This window comes from Ahaetulla prasina, chromosome 1 (assembly GCF_028640845.1).
Source record: "Ahaetulla prasina isolate Xishuangbanna chromosome 1, ASM2864084v1, whole genome shotgun sequence".
NCBI lineage: Eukaryota > Metazoa > Chordata > Lepidosauria > Squamata > Colubridae > Ahaetulla > Ahaetulla prasina.
The window spans coordinates 320827712-320851703 of NC_080539.1; the positions used below are offsets into that span (position 1 = coordinate 320827712).

At 36.8% G+C, this 23992-nt stretch overlaps 2 protein-coding genes across 2 annotated transcripts in view; both read right to left on the bottom strand.

The window, feature by feature from the left end:
• The window catches only part of NEK9 (NIMA related kinase 9), a 43625-nt gene extending 41736 nt beyond the window's left edge, over positions 1-1889 (bottom strand). The window contains exon 1 of the mRNA XM_058162373.1: positions 1466-1889. Within this exon, the coding sequence (XP_058018356.1) occupies positions 1466-1654 (189 nt within the window). The 5' untranslated portion in view covers positions 1655-1889. The remainder of the gene's footprint in view (positions 1-1465) is intronic.
• Positions 1890-5654: 3765 nt separating this feature from the next.
• Positions 5655-23101, bottom strand: TMED10 (transmembrane p24 trafficking protein 10). Its single transcript, XM_058162376.1, has 5 exons — positions 22595-23101; positions 20077-20197; positions 13585-13658; positions 10128-10254; positions 5655-7046 (listed from the first exon to the last, which is right to left on the bottom strand). Exons 1-5 carry the CDS (start codon positions 23084-23086, stop codon positions 6925-6927), a joined length of 936 nt encoding a protein of 311 aa, XP_058018359.1. The 5' UTR covers positions 23087-23101; the 3' UTR covers positions 5655-6924.
• Between the last annotated feature and the right edge of the window lie 891 nt (positions 23102-23992).

Genomic DNA, 23992 nt, shown 5'->3' on the forward strand with positions numbered 1-23992 from the left:
TACGCACTGCTGTATAATCTCCAAGTCATTCCCAGCAATTGAATTAAGAGAACTATTGCCTTCAACATAGAGCCATCACTATCTACTGATAGTTTTATCTTATATGAATTTGCCTAATTAGTGATCACCACTTCAAATTATGTATTCTCTGTGACATTCCATGGAAATGAAAGTTGGACTTCAAAGAAGCAGGACAGGAAAAGCATTGACATTTTTGAACTTTGGAGTAGACTCCTAAGAATCCCAAGAAAACCAATAAGTGGATCATTTATTGAAATCAACCCAAATTCTCACTAGAGAAACAAATGACCAGGCTCAAGTTATCCTACTTCAGACATATGATGTGAAGACCAGGTTCCCTGGAGAAGGCCCTAATCTTACCACAGGTGAAAAGAAAGAGAAGATGAAGACTAAAAGCAACATTGATTGACTTAGTTATAGTAGCAATGGGTGAAGACCTGAAGGACCAAGTTAGAGACAGATTGTCATGGAAAAAATCTATGTGATCTCTAAGAGTTGATGGCACATAATCAAACACTAAATAGTTTGGCTATAAACTATGTATTTAAGCTATGGACTATGTCCATAGGTTAATATAAGTAACTTTATATTGTGCTTCCTTTTATCTGTTGTGGATATCCCAGCTCTTAATGAAATAACTATAGAATCAGTGAATTATTAATTTTGAATTGGGAAAGTTTCTCTATACTCCAACTTTGCACTGTTTTATCTACCTCTATCATTTTTATATTTTCCTATTTTCTAACTTAAAAAATATCAAGCATTTGTATCTCAAAAGGGAGTTGCTTCAGTCTCCTTAATTATTCTGTTGCCCTTCAGCTTTACAATATACAGGATTCCCAATGTGGTCAAGCTGTAGCTTTGAACAGCAAACACTATAAAATTGACACACACACACCTTTTCTAATTTCAGCTTGGAATGCGTGCCTTTTACAGCAATCAAGGACTGCTTTCTGTTGAAATCCCCTTTTCTATACAGTTGCCACCAGCTGAAATCCCATTTGTATGTGTGTAAGTACAGCTTTGTCTCAGCATGCATCTCTTTATACTGAACTTACTAATAATGGATTGCACTTGTTGTTGTAATAGTCATTCCACCAGTTTGGTGAAATTCTTCAGGCCTTTTGTAATACTTAAGCTAATACTTAAATGTATCATTTTTTAAAACTGAGGGAACTGGAGCTGCAAAAGAAATGATCTTCCTGCATAGATTTCGAGCATAATACAGTTTACTGTAAAATTTTCAGCCCCTCCTCCCACACCAATTTAAACTTCCAAAATGTAAGATAATGGCCCGCCTTAAAGAATGAGGAATTTTAACAAGTCAAGTAAAGAGGCAAATTAAAAAAAAAAAAGTGAGGGAGGGATGGATTAGACATAGAGGAAAATTCGGGGCCTCGACTTATGCAAGGAAGAAAAAAAAAGTCCCAGGGCAACGACGTACCTCAGTCCGGCGATACAGGGTGGCCTCGCCGAACGCCCCCCGACCCAAAACCCGTATAGGGGCGTAATGCAATTCCTCCTGCTCGCCCCCCAAGCCCGAACCAGGACGGGAGCTGCTCCTACTGGACGACTCGCTTCCGAAGTCGGAGTTGATGGAGTTGTAATGCCTCTCATATTGATTCAGAGACATGGCTGCCCCGCGACCGCTTCCCGAGGAGCTAAGAAAGGGGAGCGCAGGCGGCCCGTCGGCGACCAAGGATCGCGGGCCCCCCTCACGCGATGATGGTGAGCGGCTTCCTGCTATTATTGCCGCCGCCGCCGCCAATACACCAGAGCTCCGGCTCTGCGCAAGCGCGCACCCCTTTCCCGGCCTCAATCTGGGAGAGCCACCAGAGTTTCCCCGGACTGCCCCTTTCGCCGGCTTCTCCGCAGCTCCCGAGCTCGGCAGGCAGGTCGGCTACCGCGTTCTCTGACCCGGAACCGTTTCTGCCTCAGAGACGGAAGGTCTCTTCACCGAGGCTTCGCAGCGCGATGGAGAAATAGCCGGAAAAGCGTGAAGGGAGCGAGGTGGAGAAGCCTTGGGGAGAACGAGCCGGGCACCGTCCGTCTCCTAGAACAGGGGTTTCCAACCTTGGCCACTTTAAGCCTGGAGGACTTCAACTCCCAGAATTCCCCAGCCAGCAAAGCTGGCTGGGGTATTCTGGGAGTTGAAGTCCTCCAGGCTTAAAGTGGCCAAGGTTGGAGACCCCTGCCCTAGAATCAGAGACGAGCGGGACCTCCGCCCGCGTACGCGCCGTGGACAAGAACGAGGAGAGCTCTGGAGCTCGTTACGCGGCAGGAGGCAGACGAAGAACAGCGGGAGGTGAGAAACTCCGCCGAACTAAAGGAAGCAACTGAAGCAAGTAGAAGCCGAAAAGGGTGGGCTGCGCGGGAGGGGAAGGAGACGACGGAGGGGCTTGGGAGCGCTCCGCCCCTGAATTTGCAGCTCTCGTGTTAACGATTTTAACTTCGAACTGCCCATTTTTAGGATTAAGAATTAGGAAAAATAGGAAAAATTAAGAATGCATACTCTATGGCAGGGGTCTCCAACCTTGGGAAATTTTAAGCCTTGGCGGACTTCAACACCCAGAATTCAACACCCAGGGCCTCTGTGGCTCAGGCTGCTAATGCAGCCTGTTATTAACAGCAGCTGCCTGCAATTATTGCAGGTTCTAGTCCCACCAGGCCCAAGGTTGACTCAGCCTTCCATCCTTTATAAGGTAGGTAAAATGAGGACCCAGATTGTTGGGGGCAATAAGTTGACTTTGTATATAAATATACAAATAGAATGAAGACTATTGCTAACATAGTGTTAGCCGCCCTGAGTCTCCGGAGAAGGGCGGGATATAAATGCAAATTTTAAAAAAAAAAATTCCTGGAGGACTTCAACTCCCAGAATTCTGGAAGTTGAAGTCTGCCAAGGCTTAAAAATGCCAAGGTTGGAGAACCCTACTCTATGGAATGGGTGGGGGGAGAATTCATACTCAATGGAATTTGAAGTATATCCCTTACTCAAATTGTTACTACCGGTATTAGGTAATTAAATTTATAGTTTTTACATGCTTAAGTATTCAATGTGATTGAATCTATTGAGAATTTATTTTCTTAAATATCGGATGTGATATTTTAGAGTGAATCTACATTTCACTAAAACACTTTATACTGCTTAAAATGTACATTTAAAGCATCCTAGCTGCTGGTCTACATTACAGCCGATTAGTGGAAAAAACAAACCATACAAAAAGATAAAAGATTTTAATGGCTGCATGGGTCTGTCATCAGATTAAAATTCTACACGTTTCCCAACCTTGGTAAGACTTCAACACTTCGTAGCTGGGGAATTCTGGGAATTGAAATTCAGATTTCAAAGTTGCCAAGGTTGAAAAATACTGCACTATAAGGATCTCTGAAGGTCTGCATCAAGTCCTTTTTATTATTTGCTGCTTTCCTTTTCTTCCTGTACGAATCTTAAGTGCTATGAACATTGAAATTTGTAATATATCAGACTTAAGAATTCCTTCAAATGAAACTTTTTCTAAAGTATTCACGCAGGAAAGTGTACATCATTTGTTTAAAGTAGTATACACATTTCTTTGTACTACAGGTAGTCCTCGACTTACAACAATTCATTTAGTGACAGTTTGAAGAGTACTTCTTTCAGAAGTACTGAAAAAAGTTACAACACTTACAAGCATTGCAACATCCCCATGTAATCAAAATTTGGACGCTTGGCAACTGGCATGTATTTATGACAGTTGTAGTCTCCTGTGATCACCTTTTGTGATTTTCTGATAATCAATGGGGAAGCCAGATTCAATTACCAACTGTGTTACTAACTTAAAAACTGCAGTAATTCACTTAACAACTGTGGCAAGAAAGCTCATAAATTGGGGCAAAATTCACTCAACTGTTTTGCTTAGCAATAGAAACTTTGGGTTAATACAGGTTGAGGACTACTTGTATAACTGGAAAACTGATACACATTTTAGTGAAACAACTATAAACCATACTTAAAACATACAATGGTGCATCCACACATAAATCAAACTCTGCCTTGATTACTTCCTGCCTTTCCACAGAGACGAAATCTCACATTGAACAAGTATTCATTCAAATGAAATCAAACAGACTAATTGCAACAGCTTACACGATGCATCTTCTTACATTGCAGCCTTAAGGTATTTTTAGCGGAATCTACTTTCCCAGATGGACATAGAAATACTTACCTTCACCACTTCACCTTTAACAATAACATACGTTATTAGCACATTTATATAATTTTCAACAAATATATCCCAATACTCTTAAAAGTAGTCAAACACTTTTCAACTTGAAAAGCTACTTAATTAAACAATTATATGTATGAAGCATGTTTATAGCTTGTACAATGTTTTGATTTAGTTGTAGTTTATACAGGTTCAATTTACTGGTAAATGTATTCTGTTTAGAATAGATGAGATCCAAAATGTACTATATGTAAAAAAATGAAAATGAATCTATTCAGTTCAGTCTTTGGAATGAAATAGTCAATTAAATAAAATGTAAAAGTTTGATCAATTTTCAGACACACTACTTTGAAGAATAATTTCCCCAAAAATATTTTATTGAGCATGTCAAAAATCCCCAACCAGATTTTAGATAAAATTAAACTTGTTTTATTTACTTGTATACCATACCAGTTAGGAGCAAAGACACTAATGACACAAAGGCGAAACTATTGTCTATAGTCTATTGTCTATAGAAGACTACTAAAAGATGCTAATCCTGATTTGCTAAAAAGTGATAAAAGAATGAGCAAGAGGATACTATTTCCCAATTAATTTATTTTTCTTTAAATGTTAGGGTTAGGGTTAAGGTCCATGTGAGGTAAATCATCTTTTAAAGCATATTTTCCATCCATCTCAGGTTTAATTTCTTCAAAATATTTACAGAGATTGCCAGAGAAGTGCCTAAAATAATCCATGAAGCTTGTAAGTAAAACTCACAACACAGAGAGAAACAAATCCAAGAAGAAAACTATGACAAATACTAACCCATCTTTTCATAGCTGTGTGATATCCTACATTTAATATAACTTTCTTGAGATGACTATATTCCACTATATTTTGAATACTTTAAAAAATTTACTTTTGCTTTGTTGTTGAAGTAGGATTTTGAGACAGGAGTGGCAAACTGGGTTCACAACAGGCATCTTTCTGTTAATGGAGTCAGACTTGACAGAATTGTTACGGAGAAGCTTATTTTCTAAACAGTAGGGCTAGGATTTAAGTAGTTAGACTAGAAAAAGACTTTGTGACTGTTCAGCCAAATTAGCCACTCACAATAAACTGAGTTTTCTGTATAGAAACCAGAAACTGCATAGCAGTTTAGAAGGTTTATTCCCCCACCCAACCTCATTTTTAAAAATACATATGGGACCAAACAGATGTGCTGGCCATATAGAATCAACAAGTGGGATTTAGAACTATTGTGTCAAAATATATATTTTTGTCACTGATATAAATCTTGTAAAGCATTGGAAAAATAAAAACACTTTGAAAAAGTACAGCTGTTTTATCATGCAAACTGATTGTTCTACACATTATGTCCCAATACATGGACTATAAGCATCTAACTATAAGCAGATTTAAATCTGTCGAATGCAGGTCTGATACAGATTAAGTAGTATTTTTATTGTTGAAAGCAGAAAGTAAAGAAAAAGTTAAGAAAATGAAAATAAAAGAAAAATCATACATTTCAAGTATATGTTAGGGAAAAGTTTCTTATGATTAAATAAACAATATCTTATAGTACTCAAGGTGCTTTTTCAAGAGCTGTTTTGAAATTGTCCCAAAGCTATAGTTCAAAAAGCATCTGTACTTTGTTGGTAACAAAGTTGCCATTTGAACAACATCTTTGGGACAACAATGAACTGGATGACTGATAATCTCCAGACATTTAGCAGAAATTATATCAGAGTATGGGATAGGAAACTTGAAGAAGTTATACCTCAAGTCTTCTGTAATTGAAACAATGACATCATTTCTCTTAGGCCGTTGGAAGTAACATAACAATATAAATATCAAATATTTTCATAGAAAGCTGTCACTGGTCATTCCTCCCCACTTCCTGAAATGTGGCTCCTGATCATTTGCAATCTCTGCTTCTGTGAAATTCTGCTCCAAGTACAGATAGTCCTCAATTTACGACCACAATTGAGCCCAACATTTCTGTTAAGTGAGACATTTGTAAAGCGAAATTTGTCCCATTTTATGATTTTTCTTGCCTCTGTTGTTAAGTGAATCATTGCAGTTAATAAATTAATAATCCAGTTAAGTGAACCTGGCCTTCTCCATTCACTTTGCTTGTCAGGTCACAAAAGATCACGTATTATTGGGATACTGCAACCATCTGAACTTTAATCACTTGATCATGGGGATGTTGCAAAGGTCCTAACTCTGAAAAACGGTCGTTAGTCACCTTTTTCAGTTCTTCTGTAACTTTGAATGGTCCCTAAATGAACTGTTGTAAGTCGAGGACCACCTGTACTTCCCTTACCCAACTCCATATACAAGATTGGTTCAAATACATCATATTCTGTGTATTGAAGTGGCAGATACAAGCAACTTTGTGACATGTAAGATAACATCATTTAACTGTTTATGTAAACAAACAAAAAAAAGATCAATTTGAGACAATTTTATTTATTTGTGTCCAAAAATTTTCAAAATCAAACTATCGTCTCTTTCAAATCTATTCAATAGTCCTGAATTCCCTCCTCAGTTTTTGTGCCAGTATTTCCCTCCCTCCATCCCTTTGATGGGTAATTGTAGAAAATTGTTTGTTTTTGCAGGTCAACTCCAAGATGGCTCTCAATAGTCATTACTAGGTCTCTGTGTTGTTCCCTGGGGTGTCAAAACAAGGGAAAATTAGCCCTTCTTGCTACTCAATCAATTTCTTAGCCTTGAAGAAATGCCGCAGATAAAAGACTTGCCAAGTTGCCAGTCCAATGAGGCAGAACATTGAGAAAATGCTGAAGTACAGTACTCGAATGTTGGTAGATTCTGAAAGAAAAAAGCCCATTGTTAGAAAAAATGTCAAGAAAATTTGAATTCCACAGTCTATTATGTCTTCACTTGAAGTGCTGATATTTTCAGTAAAAAGCTGCTTGGGCTCAGTAGACAAGATATAATTAAAAGAGGTTCTGTTTTTATTCAACAAATACAATTCAAACTAGAAAAAACAAATGCACAAGTGGTATCTGATGCAACAGCAGTAACTATGAGAGGGATTTAGGAGTCCTAGTGAACAGTCACTTAATATGCAGCTGCCAAAAAGCTGCATATTAAGTCCTAGGCTGCATCAACAGAAGGACAGTATCAAGATCACATGAAGTGTTTATTTATTTATTTATTTATTTTGTCAAACACAACAATATATATTAGTATAAGCGTGAAATAACCACAAACTGAATACAACCAAAGGGAACATTAGGACAGGAACGGTAGGCACACTGGTGCTCTTATGCACGCCCCTTAATATTGCTTTATACAGTATTGGTAAGACTACACTTGCAATACTCCAGTTTTGGTCACCTTGAAACAAAAAAGATGTTGAGACTTTACAAAGAGTGCAGAGGAGAGCAACAAAGATGATTAGAGGAATGGAGACTAAATTGTACAATGAACTGTTGCAGGAACTGAGAATGTCTAGGCTAATGAAGAGATGGATTAGGGATGACATGATAACAGACTTTCAGTATTTGAGGGCCTGCACAGTTTAACCTATTTTCCAAAGCACATGAGGGCAAGACAAGAAGCAATGACTGGAAGTTTAAGGAAGAGATCTGATTAAGGAGAAATTTCCTGTTAGTGAGAACAATTAATCAGTGGAACAGCTTGTCTCCAGAAGTTGTGTGCTCCATTACTAGACGTGTTTAAAAAGAGATTGGACAGCCATTTGTATAAAGTCTCCTGCTTGATCAAGGAGTTGGACTAGACAACCTTCAAGGTCCCTTCCAAATCCCTATTCTGTATTCATATTCTTAGTTTCATAACAATTGTATGTGAAAATGAGATGTGCACTGTCAATAAACAGTCATCAACATGTTTTGCTTATACTCATTGCTTCTACTGAATCATATCCCTGTCTAGAAAGGAAAAGCTTATGTTTTAGAAAAATGTTCCAGAATCAAGTTATAAAACATATTATAAAGCATGCACACAAGTTACTTCTGATCACATTTCAAATACATAATTTGACTGTTCTTAGAACTAGATGTACATATCCCTGACAATGAGTGACACGGAAACCTCTTTCTTTTGACATTGAAAGAATCAAAAGTGATAGTGATAACCAAGCATGCAGAACAGAGATGTCTCTGTTTAGGTAATCTCAGTAGGATGGAAAGGGATTGTGAAGAGAAAACTTTTAAAAGCAGGGTAATTGCGGGCTATCATTCTCCTCTATTATCACTTGGTAATATTGTTAAAAAGCAGGTTGGTACACAAGTTCATTCTAAGAACATCTCACACATATTATTGAGACCTATGTGGTATATTTGACTCAACTCTGCCAACTTTCTTAATAAACAATAACCCCATCTAGAGAATATGAGGAATCACTGGGGCCCATTGGAATAACTCATTATCAGAACATTTCTCCAAATTGGGAGAAGCTATTGAAAACATTTATTTGGTTTGAAAGGAACAGAGTAAAGATTTTGTTGGTGAGATCTCCACTCTGCTTATCTGGCTTAGCTGGCAGAGATGGTCACAGGTGTAGTGCAGAGAATATCAGAATATGAGCCACATGCTGTCCTACTAGTGTCCGATTATGTTTTCTTGGTCTCTATGACAACCATAGATCTATGTCAGACTGTCACGGGGCTAACATGTTAAGACATGTTAAAACACATCTATTTATCTGCGCGGGACTGGACTAGTTTTTAAAATTTTTAATTTTAAATTTTTAAATTTTATAGGGGTTTTAATTGGTTTTAATATCTATATTATTTTAATAATCAGACTTTTTGAATATGTTTTCTTAATAGTTTCTTAATTTGTATATATATGCTGTTTTATTTGCCTGTGAACCGCCCTGAGTCCTTCGGGAGATAGGGCGGTATATAAATTTGAATAAAGTAAGTAAGTAAGTAAGATAGTGAATACAGGTAGTCCTTGACTTACAACAGCTTATTTAGTGAGCATTCAATCTTATAACGACACTAAAAAAAGTGACTTATGACCATTTTTCATTCAACCATTGCAGCATCTCCATGGTCACATAATCAAAATTCAACTGCTTAGCAAATGGCTCATATTTATAATGGCTGCAATATCTCGGAGTCATGTAATCACTCAATGATTACATTGATGTAATCAATTTTGCAACCTGACAAGCAAAGTTAATGAAGCAAAGTTTAGATTCACTAAACAACCATGTTATTAACAGTTGTGGCAAGAAAGGTCATAAAATGGGACAAAACTCACTTAACAACTGTCTCACTTAAAAACATAAATTTGGAGCACAATTGTGGTTGTAAGTCAAAAACTATCTGTATTTCAAACTGTTTCAGCCTCAAGATGTAAAAAGAGTGGCTTGGAGCTTTGGAGTGGAAGGTATAATTAGGTTATGTTTGGTAAAAAAAAAAATTTCAGCATAATTTCCTTTCTGCGGAAATTGGGAATAAGTAACTGTAGGATCCTAAGGTCAGCTTTAGCACATGCAGCAGAACTTCAACTCTGATGAACATAATGCTTGATCACGTTTATACTAATGACTAAGTGGGGTGAGCCTTCTCTATGCTGATATGTACACTGAAATTCATCAGGTACCTACTATTACATCTTTTAGAGACTTCTTTGTTTAGTTCTTCCCTAAATAACTGACAGCTGTTTATATTTTCTTTTTCCAGTTCAGCTTTTTGGTATGTTTTTGATTTGATATTAATTTATTGATTTTGTCTTGTATTTTATTATAAACTTTGAAATACAACTGTGTGGGAAGTTATATTCTTATTAAATAATTAAATAAAACAATAAAATAATGGAATATTTAATTATAATGTTTTGTATAAAAACGTTATTCATATTCTCTAGGCAGAGAAACATAACAGTGGTACTCGGAGGCCCACAAGTACATACCATTAGTATCCCGCATCTCCTCTTCTCGCTTTTTCATGTATGCAAAGTCATTAACAATAGATTCTGAAAGATCTTCCAATCGTCGCAGCTCCAGCTCCAATGGTTTCAGCTTTTCCACTTTAGCAATCTGATAAAAGAGGATATTATATGTCAATGATCCAGAAGATATCAACCCATTCCCATTTAAATGTGAACCTCTACAATTCACTATGCCAACAATTAAAACATGGCATACCTTAAGGAGATGCTTTTTATTAACATATTTGTGAGTACAGATAGTCCTCATTTACTGACTGCAATTTGGAGTGGCAATTGTGTCACTAACCAATGTGGTCATAAAGTAAAGACACATGTCCACACGCAACATATGCCACCTTGTCAGTTCTGGCTGTGATTATTAAACAAATCGCTGCAGGTTGTTAAGTGACATGTCATGTATGCATGGCTTGCAACTTCCTGCTGCCTTCCCCATTGACTTTGCTTGTCAGACACCAACTATAAAGGTTACAGATGGCAATCACTTGGCCACACGACATTGTGACTGTGATAAATGTGTCTCTATTGCCAAACACCTGAATTGCAACCACATGAATGTGGAGATGCTATTATGGTTTTAAGTCTCTTTTTTTCAGAACCACTGTAACTTTACTGAACAGTCACTGAACACCAGTGGTCAGTAAATGAGGACTACCTTTCTACATCTCTTTCAGCAGGTTCCTAGGGCAATAAGGGCAGCTGAGAATTATTACATGTTTATTTATGCAAATGTGGTACAAACATTTCCTCCATCATCTATTGAGTAGCAAATTAATTTCAGATTATTTTTCAGCATTTTTGTACTAATCCCATCTGTGTCTTCATCAGTAATATGAAGATTCCTGATCTCAAAATGCAGTTATTTTTTTAAACCTTAGACAAAGCTGTCTTAATTGAAAGTAGATAATAGATACATCTGGATCAGCACTGTCTACTCTGACCAGACATGCGTCTCCACATCCTGCCATTTGAGATCCTTTTAATGCCAGGAAGCTCACAGCCAATACTCCATCTTTTGCCACAATAAACAGTCTAGTTATTGCTTGGCTATGATGAGATTATAAAGAATGTACCCAGAATAAAAAGGGCAGAATGTCAACATCTCTAAAATCCTATTTCCTATCCTTTATCACCAGGCACAAATGTTCTTAGGCATAAAATTGGCACAAGTAGCAGCTCTAATATCTGGAAGTAATTCTACTGCTAAGCAACCAATTCTTTCCTGAAGTCAAAACAACTTTCTTTTTCCTATATAATACAGAATACAACTCTAGTTGAACACTACACAATGGCAGACAGTCGGGCAAGATACAGCAAACCTGAAACCACAAAACGTATTTACCATCCAGTGTAGGTTTGTTGGTATAAGCTATTTATTGTTTCCTTTTTAATTAGAAATTAATATTTCAGTCAATTAGGATTGATGTAGACACCTTAATTTTTGGCCCATTCTGTGTAGCTAGGGGTAAGATTTCACCCAGGGGTGAAATGTTATCTTCCCTACCGGTTCGGAAGTGCACGCACTGCATGTGCATCACATGCAGACCCTCTGCGCATGCGTAAACCCTTCTGTGCATGCACAGAGGGTAAAAAACAGGCTACTTCCTGGTTAAAACCAGGAAGTGACAACCGGGTGGGTGGGTGGAGCATCGCGCTGCCGTCAGTACTGGTTCTCCGAACCACCTGCCACCATCACTACCAGTTCAGCCAAACCGCTAGCATTTCACCCCTGGGTTACCCTCTCTGCAGAGCTATCACCTTGTTGGAATCATGGTAAAATGGGGAGATTAAAAATTCAGGATCACTCCACCTAATAATTCTTCACAGATGGTGATCTGGCCATGACAACAACAATCTGCAACATCAGGGATACTGTTATTATAAATGAGGATTAAAGATGGACTCCAACCTTGAAAGGGGAGTAATTTTCTATTCATTTCTCTCAACTTCACATATAAACAGCACTTAATAAGCAAGGCAAATATCCATACTTTCCTTCTTTGACAGTAATTTAAAAAATGTTCCAGCTGCTATGATTCCCATAATTTTCCTAAACAAGAAAAATTGACTACCTTCAATTACAAATCAAACCTTTAATTTTTCTGTCTTGATGACAGTTTAGTGAGTTCTAGTTGATTTTACCAAACATCTAAATAATTGTTAATAAGATTGAGGAATTTTAGGATACATTTGTCTCTCAAATGGAAATGAAATTTCACATGACCAGAAATATCACACGGAAGAAGTGGCTTTAAGATTGTTATGTTTAATTCCAAGAGGATTTTGACTGTAATCCTAATTATACTTCCTACCATAATCTTAAATATACTTTCTACTTCCTAAACGTTCCTACTGGACGTTTTCTTCAAGTTATTTTGCTACCAAGTATTGTAACACAGATAAGCACGGAATACATAATAATAGATCTACAGTAAACTACGATCAATAGTTTGGTTGTTGCCCACAAGAGGGCAATCAAACTTTGGTGTTTGCAAATATAGCAGCTTTTTTATAGAATTTTCACCTAAAGCAAAAAACAGGCCTGAAAAGTTATATTACAGGATTCTAGACAGGTACGATAGTTGCCAAACACTCCCTACATGTGATGGTAGCCTTCATCTACATTAAAATGAAGGGGAAAAAAGTAAAATGTTGTTTTATAGACCAGGGATCTCCAACCTTGGCAACCTTAAGACTTGTGGACTTCAACTCCCAGAGTTCCTCAACCAGCTTTGCTGGCTGAGGAACTCTGGGAGTTGAAATCCACAAGTCTTAAAGTTGCCAAGGTTGGAGACCCCTGTTATAGATCATGATCAAGAAAATCTGTAATTATTAAATGAACCCGGGAATGTCTTCATAACATTCACAGGAACCACTTTATTAAGCCAGCTGTACGTATGCTTTATCAATTTTTCCCTCTTTCTGAAAGCCTTGTGGAGAAACATTTATGAAGGGTCATAAATTGCAGTATTTAGGCCTAAATTATAGAACGTTGTACACATTTACTTCAAAGCAAATCCTACTGAATTCAATAGGGTAGTTCTTCTTAAATGTCTTTTGAATAATAAACTTAAATGAAATCTGTTGTGAAATAATTCAGGAACTTATTTTAAAGTAAGATTTAATATAGTTTACATTAATAATAATGTATTATTAAAAAAACTTTTTAAAGAAATGAACAAATGATCTCTAACCAAGTATAAAGATAATGATCCAATTTTATTCATTTCAACGACCTCAGCAAATTTTAAAAACTTTAGTATGTACAAGCAATAGCCAGTGAAGTTAGATATCTTATCTTTTGAAGTTAGAACATCAAAATAATTCAAAAAGAAGCATAACGTTTTGAGCCCAAGTCATCAACAGCATCACGAGTGCTAGCAAGAAAGCAGAGACAAAGGCAGAAAAAACAGAGACATACCTCCTCATAGTTTTTTGCTTCCACTCCGTGCTTCATATTCAAGGTCACAAGCTGGTCTGGCATCCGCCCTGTTCCTGGAAATGCAATGAAAGGACTCATTGTATGCAGTACTTTGGCTGCCAGGAAATTCCCAGCTCTGCTTCCTTCCCTATTATAGAGGGATTTATAGCTCGCTCTCCAGAAATCTCTGAACAGTTAAAAATGCAGCCAAATTATTATTATAACCATAGAAAAGTCGACAGGGTTCTCCTGAAGGAAGATCTCCCAAAAATAATATAAGAAACTGTTGCAAATATGCATGTGGAGAGTGCAGAATGCAGGCACTCCGATTTCCTGGCCTTCAGTCCACCCACAAAGAGTAAGAAAATATATAAATACAATTTAATAATGCCAGATTAGCTAGCTGGAACTAACAGAAAAATTCTATCCAAATGGAAACAATAGAAAGCCAAATGGAACAGATGAAATTACTTTGAAAAGCAGACCACCTAGCCAACTTCTAAATCATCTGGGAAATTGCTAAAAATACTAGCTTGCTCTGTCTTTTTCTTTTTTCCCAATTTAAGCTTTACCATTACCATCATAAATAAACCTTAAGTAAGTGGACTGGCAAAGAGAGCTTTGTCATTAATACTCGATGAATGTTGCAAATATACACTCATAGGTATTTTAAAAAAGTATAGCTTCATCTCAACTCCAAGCAATAAAAATCACATCCTAAGGCTTTAACCTTTTACATACAAAGCCTTCTACTTTGCTGTACATAGTGCAGATAACTGTTTAATCACTAAAGTACAGGTGGTCCTCAACTTACAACTGGTTACTTAGTGGCTGTTCAAAGTTCCGATAGATCTACCTGAGGTATATTTAGAATAGAATAGAATAGAATAGAATAGAATAGAATAGAATAGAATAGAATAGAATAGAATAGAATAGAACGGATTATTTTATTGGCCAAGTGTGATTAGACACACAAGGAATTTGTCTTGGTGCATACGCTCTCAGTGTACATAAAAGAAAATATACATTCATCAAGAATCATAAGGTACAACACATAATGATAGTCATAGGGAACAAATAAGCAATCAAATCATATTAGGAGACAGTCAATATAAATCATAAGGATACCAGCAACAAGGTTACAGTCATACAGTCATAAGTAGGAGGAGATAAATGAAAGGAACAATGAAATGATTAATAGTAATGCAGACATAGTAAGTAGTTTGACAGTGTTGAGGGAATTTATGACCCAAATCTGAAGTTCCAACAGTTGGGTGTCCCTCCAGTCAAAAAAACCATATTTAGGTGGTTGGCAACCAGGCCTATTTACACTTGCTTGCAGTATTCCAGTCATGTGACAGCATTTTGTGATAGTTTTGCTGAAAACCATCATTTACTTCTGGCTTTCAGCAAAACCACATTGATAATAAACCACTGGTTTGCTTAATGACCACAGATTTCTTTAACAACCATGGCAGAAAAGTCAAAAGGATGATTTTATGACTGTCACAAGTTAAACCATGATAGGCGGGTTCCATTACGATTCTAATTCAACTACTATCTGTAACACTGATTTATCTGCAAAAATGAAGCCTTATATTCTGTTCATCATTTCCCTATCTTAAAGTGATGCTATGATTGACTTTCTGATACTGCAAGGAACTGACATCCTCTCTTAAAATAACCAAGGAGGAGAGGATTAAATTGGTTATGATAATTCATGTAGAGTTCTGTAAAAAGGATGGTAGATCAAGAAAGGGGAAAAACTGGGTAATCTACCTTCAGTTGAAATCTGACCAATACTTTGAATGTAAATTATGGCAAGTTTACTTAAGTCCCATAGAGTTAACAGGACTCAGTTTCATTAACGTACATATGCATTTAGAAAAAAGACCTTCTGGGGAAAAATGTTCTATTTCCAGAAATTTATGAACAGGATAAGGTTGTATACATCAGCTTGAACAACATTAGTTAGTTTGAAGAAGAAATTATTTTGCTTTTGGTCTTTCATTTCTGGGGAAAAAAAGATATCTTCTCCCTTATTCAGATTTCAAATCACCTGTTTTTAATATCCATTATTTCTAAGAACATTAGTTTTTAAGTGGGAAATATAAGAAATGAAGCTTGCAAAATGAAAGTTATATGGCAGAATAACTATGTTATGTAGGCTACGTTAAATCAGACATATTATTATTGAAAAGAATCTTGAAAATGGGACACAAGAAGGCGTCATCACAGGGGATCCAACAATCAATTTGGCATCTTAGGGAACAGATTTTAAATGGAAAAACAGCATAAATATGTGAATTTGGTTTTCATGCTTACAAATAAAGGATTTTGTATTCTGAACTCTTTACCTTGCACAGAAAAATAAATTTCAAGTTTATGGGTAAGGAGGTTCACGTCCTGCTCTGTCTTCATTTATGGAAAAATATTCCTGGCTAGAACATGCATAGGTGTTCCCCAAGGAGAAGGCAACAGCATTGGCAATGTATAATACAGCAATAGCAATTTCTGGAACACCTGGAAACTGGTGGTAGCCAAAGGCTTTCTTGCCATGAAGCCTGATGTATTATAACAAGAAGCAAGCAAGCAAGCAGAACAGTAAGTAGAAGCAGCTGCATATACATCTGGGGGAGCCACAAAATTAGCTGCTATGGATTTAGTGGAGGAAGCAAGGACATTTTACCCCTCTGGCCCACATCCTTTGCTTATAATAAATTCTTAGAGTTTCATATGATCTAGTTGTTTCACAGAATGTATGCCAACATTTCTGTCTCAAGGTGGAAAATATTATGTGTTTTTACTTTATTTCACAAATAGATGGCAGCACAATACAGTAAAATATTTTGTGTGGATAACAGAAAGAAATGTCCTCCTTCAGTTGATGGAAATGGTGCTGCTACCAGTAATAATTTCTAATATACCAAAATGCAGCTTTCAGAATAGTTGAGGATAAAAAAAAATCAGCCCCTAATTTCTGTCTCAAAATTGCTAACTGTTCCTATGAAAATGAATTCCGATTATAACACATAATCAATTTGGACCCATTTAAGAAACAATTCTTACAACTGCATTCAAATATGTAGTCAAAAAACATGACTGAAATCAGCAAAGTTTCAGTTTGAATTTATATACAAAGAATTGCATTACATAAGCTACAAAAATTTAGCAACCTTTCGGTTCTTAGATTACAACAGTAGACATTCCCAAGAATAGATCTGGAAACTGTTAGGACAAATAATTAAATAGTAGGAACTATCAGGATAATGAATACCTATAGTACTTTCAACATCCTATGGATAAATACAAAAATATTTAGAATAAAAAAAATATATGTTGGACTTCCAAAAATAGAAATTCACATTGCTGATGAGAAGTTTGCAAAATATCATTTAAAAATCATTTTATGATTTTTTGTTACTTTATTTAGCTTAAAAATAGTATTCAAAATAAAAGTACAAATAAGAAAGTACAGTATATTTGATGGGTAAAATTACAACATAAACAAATGATTCTTTCCACTTTAAGCAAACCAGAATGTCCAAAAACTTGTTTTGGCAAGTTTTTTGTCATCACAAAAAGAACTACCAGAAGGCAGGATTCATGTGAAAAATTGTTTGCCAAGTATTTTTGCCACAAATCTTTTCTTAATCCATATGGAATTGATGAGTCCTATAAAAATCAAAATGGGATCAGTGCATCATTTACTGGTAGACCATGGGTAGAATTAATTGCCACTTATTCCCCTGTAAATCACAGAAGGATTAAGAGCATTTTCAAGTCTCAGCAAATACACTTAACCGTAGTAAGTATAGATGTTGCTTTCAAAAAGCACATTTAACATTTTTAGGTATAGCATACAACTGCATTATATTCAGTGCCATTTTTATCCACTAGATATACAAAAACACTAATTGCCATTGGAATGCTTTGATTTTCTCTACATAGCTTTTTCATAGATAAAGACTGGGCAGAGGTGAATGTTCCTTCCTAAGGCATACGGAGTACAACAGTCCTAGAGCGTGCAGTACTGAACAGTCTTGCTTTAATTTCCTTTCCCCTTCCTATCTTTTTTTATCAGGGGCTTTATCTTCACCTATCAGGAGCTCCCACTCCAATATCCTGGAAGCCAGAGAAAAAACAGTATGCCTTCAAACTGTTCACTGGCCCTAGATCCAGAGGAAAGAACCACTCTGAAACCTTTCAGAAAATTTGAATAGAAAAACAAGATTAAAGAGTGAAGAACAATAAGTCTCAGTTCTGACAAAATAATGATTGAATGTCTGTGTAAGAGTTATTTTTAAAGGAATCCTTGAGTGAAGGACACAGAAATGGATATAATAATAATTAATCAAGTTAATCTGATAGATGTGACTAGTACATGCGTCATTATTCTCAAACTTTAGTATATGGTAGAAATATGAGGAAAATCTGCAGAAACAAGAGCAATTTTGCAGCTTGAACAGCATAGTAAATGACGCAAGAAAAAAAATATCGTGTTAGAAATTCTGCACATACTGTGGGATCCTTATAAGTCTTACAGGCCACCTCTTCCCTCTATGGGATATTTGTACAAAAAAATTGTCTTTCACTTCCTCTTCCCCATTTTTGTGGCTACAGGCTTGAGAAATCCCATTGCTCAAACTCCACCTGGCTCAACAGCTTAAATAACTGTTATCTTAGTTTTGACTTCCCCAAGCAGACATACTGCTGCCTAAACTGCCAAAGAATCTCCATCAATTTTATGAACAGCATGTAAAAAAATTATTGACATTCCTAATAACCTATAATACTCAAATCGTATCAAAGTATTTGATATTACCTTTTATACAGACTCTACCCAGGCTGCTGTGTTGATACAGAACTTGATACTTATCAAGTAAGAAGTTCTACATACTTTTTTTGTAAGGTGCAGGCAATTCAGCAACATCCTTCAAAAAAATAGAAATAGACTAGCAAGAATTCAATAAAATCTCAGTTTCCCTCAGCGCTGAGTGTACAGCTTTTATAAGTTCAGAATGCAGTATAGGAAAAACAATACTTGGAGAAATCATCTATGGCAGTGAGTACAAAAGCTTCTTCAAGCCCAATGCAAACCTTCTTCAAGGGCTATCTATCCCTGATCAGAAGCAGTATGAAAATGACAGAGGATTATGCAATACTTCTGCTGAACTCTGATTCTGTAATTTGACAGAAAGATGGATAAATGTGTCACTTCTCAAGGAAACATTAGCTCTAAGGCTTGTTGTGGAACGGCCCATCAGATCTTGGTACACAACTAATCTCTTTTACACTTTTTTTCCTCACATGAAACAAAACGAAGCACTAATGAAAGGGATCCTCAACCTTTGCCATATCATGTACATATCAATAATAGGTCTACCTGCTTGGCCCAAGGATATTAGCAGATATACAGTAAGCAGATCAAATTCCATCAACAAGGATTATAAAGTGCTCTAGTATCACCAAATCCAATCTAATATCCATACTGAATTCCCACAAACCAAAGACAGAAAAAAACAAAAAGCAGGCAGAAACTTTCAACACCTCTTATGTGATAAAATGTGAAGCAAGACTAGAGAACAAAAAAAAAAAACCTACTTCATGAAGAAGTTAGAACTGAGCCCCTCAACCCCTGGTCTGAGGACCAGCACCTGTCTGCAGCAGGCCAGAAATTAGGCCACACAAACAAACAAAGACCCATCTGGGGGATACGGGTAGAATGCAAAATCACACCCCCTCTGCTCCGCTGAAAATTTTCTCTCCATGGAGCCAGTCCCTGGGGAGCACAGAGCTAGAAAATGTGGCAAATATCTTATTTACTGAATTTATGTAGCTACCCTTTCTCACATGTATGTGACTCTGTGCAATACACAAAATTAAAGCTAAATATTCAATATAATTTATCCATTAAAACAATTAAAATCAATACCATCTCCTTGTTCTCCTGCATTTTCTGGCTGGAAATATTAAAAATTATTGATTATGCCCATATTTTGTTAATTTTGAATGGGGATTCTTTTGATTGAATTAAGCAGATTTGTTATTGAAATAAATTACTTGATTCACATAAAATACCAACATAAATTATGGGTTACAAACAGTAAGGGCATTTCCTTACATAAGTGAAAAACCATTATTGTTAAGCACAATCTACAACCACTCGCAGCAGCTGAGTGAGATTGTATCTGTCACATACTTCTTTGATAACGGTGTTCTTATACTTCATATACTAATTTTTTTCCTATTCAGCATATTATAATTGCATTATTGGTCAATTACAAGCATCTCTAGAAAAAAATAATTATTCTTCATCAGTAATTTTAAAAGGTCATGGTTAACTAATCTTAGACATTTCATTCCAAAAGATCAAAAACATTTGGCAAAGCTGATACCTCTGGTTCATATCCAAGGTTATCTTTTAAGTGAATTCTGCAAAGAAAGTAAAGAGGAACTTGTCAAAAGCATCTAATAGTTTTTCATACTCACCCACAGGGAGTTTGCTTTCAAAGCAAGCCTCAAACACGTCATAGTCCTCTGTGGTGAAAGCAAATTTGCCCTTAGTAGCATCTTCCTTGACATAAAGGATGTGTCCAGCTGTGTCAGTAATCTTTAAGAAAAAAATTAAAAAAGAAGCAAGTAGGTAAATAGCTAAATATTGGGAGATATTGGAACATGCAGTTATTATTTTCGGTTCGATCACCTTCATTGCTGAAAATTTAAATTTAATTGAATTGTGATTGTCAAAAAAGCGATGGGTTATTATCCTCTATCATCTTAAATAGTTTATATTAGTATAACGGTATCCACTATGAAAAAAGCAGTGTCTCAAAAGAAGGCACAGTATAATGGGAGACCTCATTCAATTTATTAAAAGTAAATTAACAGTTGTTCTGGGAATGGCGAATGATAGGTACATTTAGGTACACAATTAACTTGGACAAACTACATGAAAGCTTTTCCCCACTGCCAAAATAGCAATACATCAAATACTAAATTGTATTCTTAGAACATGTTAAAATATATTTAAGGTCTCATTTTATGCAATAAAAATTTATAAGAATGTTCAAATATGGTTCTTTTCGTACAAAATTAAATCACACATGATGTTCTGAACTAGATCTTCCCAATGTATGGCTGCATCTACAATTCTATTAAGCTGGCAACAAATGACAGCTACTTATATATCATTAGGCATTTTGCTTATAAAACTCTTGAGTTAACTACTTAAGTAGTTAACTTGAGTTAACTACTTAAAAATCAACCCACACAACTATGGAGGTACAACAAAGAATGAAAGATGTTCCATAAATGCTTATGCAGTAACCAAACCAGCTCCACTTCTTCCATACACAAACACAGTGTCAAATTGAACAATAAGTGCCCAAACCCAGTTGGGACAAAGAGGCTAAAGAACCTCTCTGTTACACTGGATTAACTCCTCCAGAATGAAAAGTATATGTTTGTGTTGAGATCGCTTGGTAAATATGTAAACATAACCTGAATTAACCAGAACAAAAATGACATAATGAAAAGCAATCATAGTAATTAAAAAGTGTCTATGTTCTTCTATATAACTGTTCCCTGTGCAATCTGAAAATTATTGTGTGACCGCTAGTAAATGAAAAACAGCAATGACATATAAATCGTTTATGCAATCAGCTGTGTTAAAGCTTTTTAAAAAAAACTATTCTGGATGAATAAACACTCTATATGCTCTGAAATTATTTGGTGAACCACCAAAATTGGGATATTAAAAACGAATTGCTAATGCACAGAATCTCAGTGCACTATGGGAGTCTTCTGGAAAAAAGCAAATCCCTAAAGCGGGACTTCAAACCAAGGTAAAAAAATTTGGATAGAATATAATAGAAATTTACACTTTTTTGAGAATTTATAACCATAGGATCCCTAATACTAGCCAAAAGAAATGTGCTATACATAGATCTTTTAGAACTACCGAAAATGTTTATTGCCTTATTTTTCTTAAATATATGTAGTTAAAATGTTTTAATACTGTACATTGAGAGCTTATGCACCGGAGACAAATTCCTTATGTGTGTAATCACACTTGGCCAATAAAGAATTCTAATTCTATATTTTATTTTGAAGAAGCTTTATAATGTGTAAATCATCATTTGAACATATTCAAAATAAGCATCTGTGTTACTGTAAAAGTAAAAATAAAATTGTGCCAATACTTGTCCAATCTGAATCAATAAACTATGTAAAACGATAATATGAAATAGTTCTGAAAATTAAGTATAATCTGTAAGAATACCAAATTCTATGAAGCAAGCTTTAATATACAATATTGGAAGTTCACAATGCTTTGGTATTTTCACAGCATGGACTTAGTCTTGGCTTTCTGGCATCATCACTGCAGCCAATTTAAGACTACAAACTACTGCACCTTATCTCTCTCTTTCTCTGTGAAGCAGGGGAGAAAACTCCCCTTCTAGTCCTTTGCTATTTGAGTCACACTTCCTAGTGTCCTATTATTCTGAGAACCCAGGGAATAAATCCTTACTAATGCTGTGTTTTGAACTCCAAAACAACGGGAATGGTTGAGACACACGAGAAAAGCTCAGCTATAAAGTCAGGAATGAATAAGTTCTAAGTGTGTGAAAATATGAACCAACGAGGGAAGTAAAACAGATAAAACACCCTTTTTGCCTCCGGGACTAGTGAGAGGCCCAGGAACTGTTGTGAGGGCCTATAAGTGGTGTTTTTTCCAGCGAGTACCACAAAAATGGGCCTTTTTCCTCTTTCCGCCTTCTTGGGAGACACAGAGCGCGATGACGTGTCCCAAGATGCGGAAGGGGACGGGAATACAAGCATGTGGTCGGCAACACGCCGGCCCAAGGAGGTAGCAGGTAGCGAGCAGGGAAGGTAAGCATCCCTTTAGGGACAGCCTCGCAGCCTTTCTAAGGGCTACCTGCCCCATCAACCCCCTCACCCTCCCTCCCGCCCAACTGCCCCCCTTGCTCTCTCGCCTGCCCTGCACCTTGAGATTTGCTGACGGGCCGGTAGACGAGCCCGGCGGGGGAGCCACCTCGTATTCGCCGGTGACCAGCTTGTCGCGGTGAATCTCCTCCCGTAGGCATTTGCGGGCTTTGCCCGGCAGTTGGAAGGAGATGGGCTGAGCGGGGCCCGGCAGCAGGAAGAACAAAAGGAGCGTAACCAGGGACGTCAGGAAAGGCGGCTTGTGCCGAAAGCGGCCACGGAGCAGCGAAAGCAACAGCATGGCGGCAGATCCGAGGGACGCAAGGCCGGATTTTTCTGCCTCCACCTCCAGCACGTGACCGCGTCGCTCGTTGCATGATGGGAAGCGGAGATCCTCGGGGCAGCCACCGAGATCAATTGTGCTAGAAGGGCCGGAAAGCTCAGCTGGTTGGTGGGAATGGAAGTCGAGAGCGGAATTCAATGCCGGGTTATCTGCGGAGTCTCCCAGAGTGGTAGTTTGGCGTTTGTGGAGATTCTTACTTCTCCAAGTCATGGTTGTCCCAAAAGTGCTTTTTCAAAAGACATCTGGACTTTGTTTTTGCTTGAAGGCGTTTCGTTTCTTGCCCAAAAAGCTTCTTCAGTTCTGACTGAGTGGTGGAAGCGTGTTAACGACCACATGATTGAAAGAAATATAAATCCTTCCATTCAGTCAAAACTGAAGAAGCTTCTTGGATGAGAAGCGAAACACCGGTTGCCTTTTCAAAAAGCACTTCTGGGAGAGTCAGAGCTTAGCTGGAATGGACGGAATTTGCAGCTTTTTTATTAGCATTTAAATAAAATCAATTCATTATCAAAATGTTCTATGTTGCCTTTTTTTTTTAATTTGCATTTATATCCCGCCCTTCTCCGAAGACTCAGGGCGGCTTACACTATGTCAAGCAATAGTCTTCATCCATTTGTATATTATATACAAAGTCAACTTATTGCCCCCAACAATCTGGATCCTCATTTTACCTACCTTATAAAGGAGAGTCAACCTTGGGCCTGGTGGGGCTTGAACCTGCAGTAATTGTAGGCAGCTGCTGTTAATAACAGACTGTCTTACCAGTCTGAGCCACCAGAGGCTTTATAGTCAAGTTCCTTCTTTGAAAAAAGAGAACCGAAATAAAAAAAAAAACATCCACAGCATGATGGCAAAAACAATGTTCTTCATTAATACCGTATCATCTTGGTGAACTTTCAATCAGGAGTGCTTCCACTGATTTCTGAGTTTACCCTTGTAATATCCATATTGTATCGTTTTGTCTGAAGCCCTCTGATTTATTTGTTTATTTATTGTTATCTTAATGGATGTTTAAAATACAAGAAAAATTAAGGGAAAAAATAAAAAATTATGAGCGTTATAAGTAAAAACTATACTGATCCCTTTGGACAAACATTTTCAAAGTAAATTGATCAT

Excerpts from the sequence above, each read along its gene's own strand:
- TMED10 (XM_058162376.1), bottom strand. The coding sequence starts at position 23,086 with ATGACTTGGAGAAGTAAGAATCTCCACAAACGCCAAACTACCACTCTG. Across the intron at positions 13,659-20,076 it reads TGAAAGCAAACTCCCTGTGG|GAACAGGGCGGATGCCAGAC; the intron begins GTGAGTATGAAA and ends TTGCATTTCCAG. Across the intron at positions 7,047-10,127 it reads GGAGATGCGGGATACTAATG|AATCTACCAACATTCGAGTA; the intron begins GTATGTACTTGT and ends TTTTTCTTTCAG.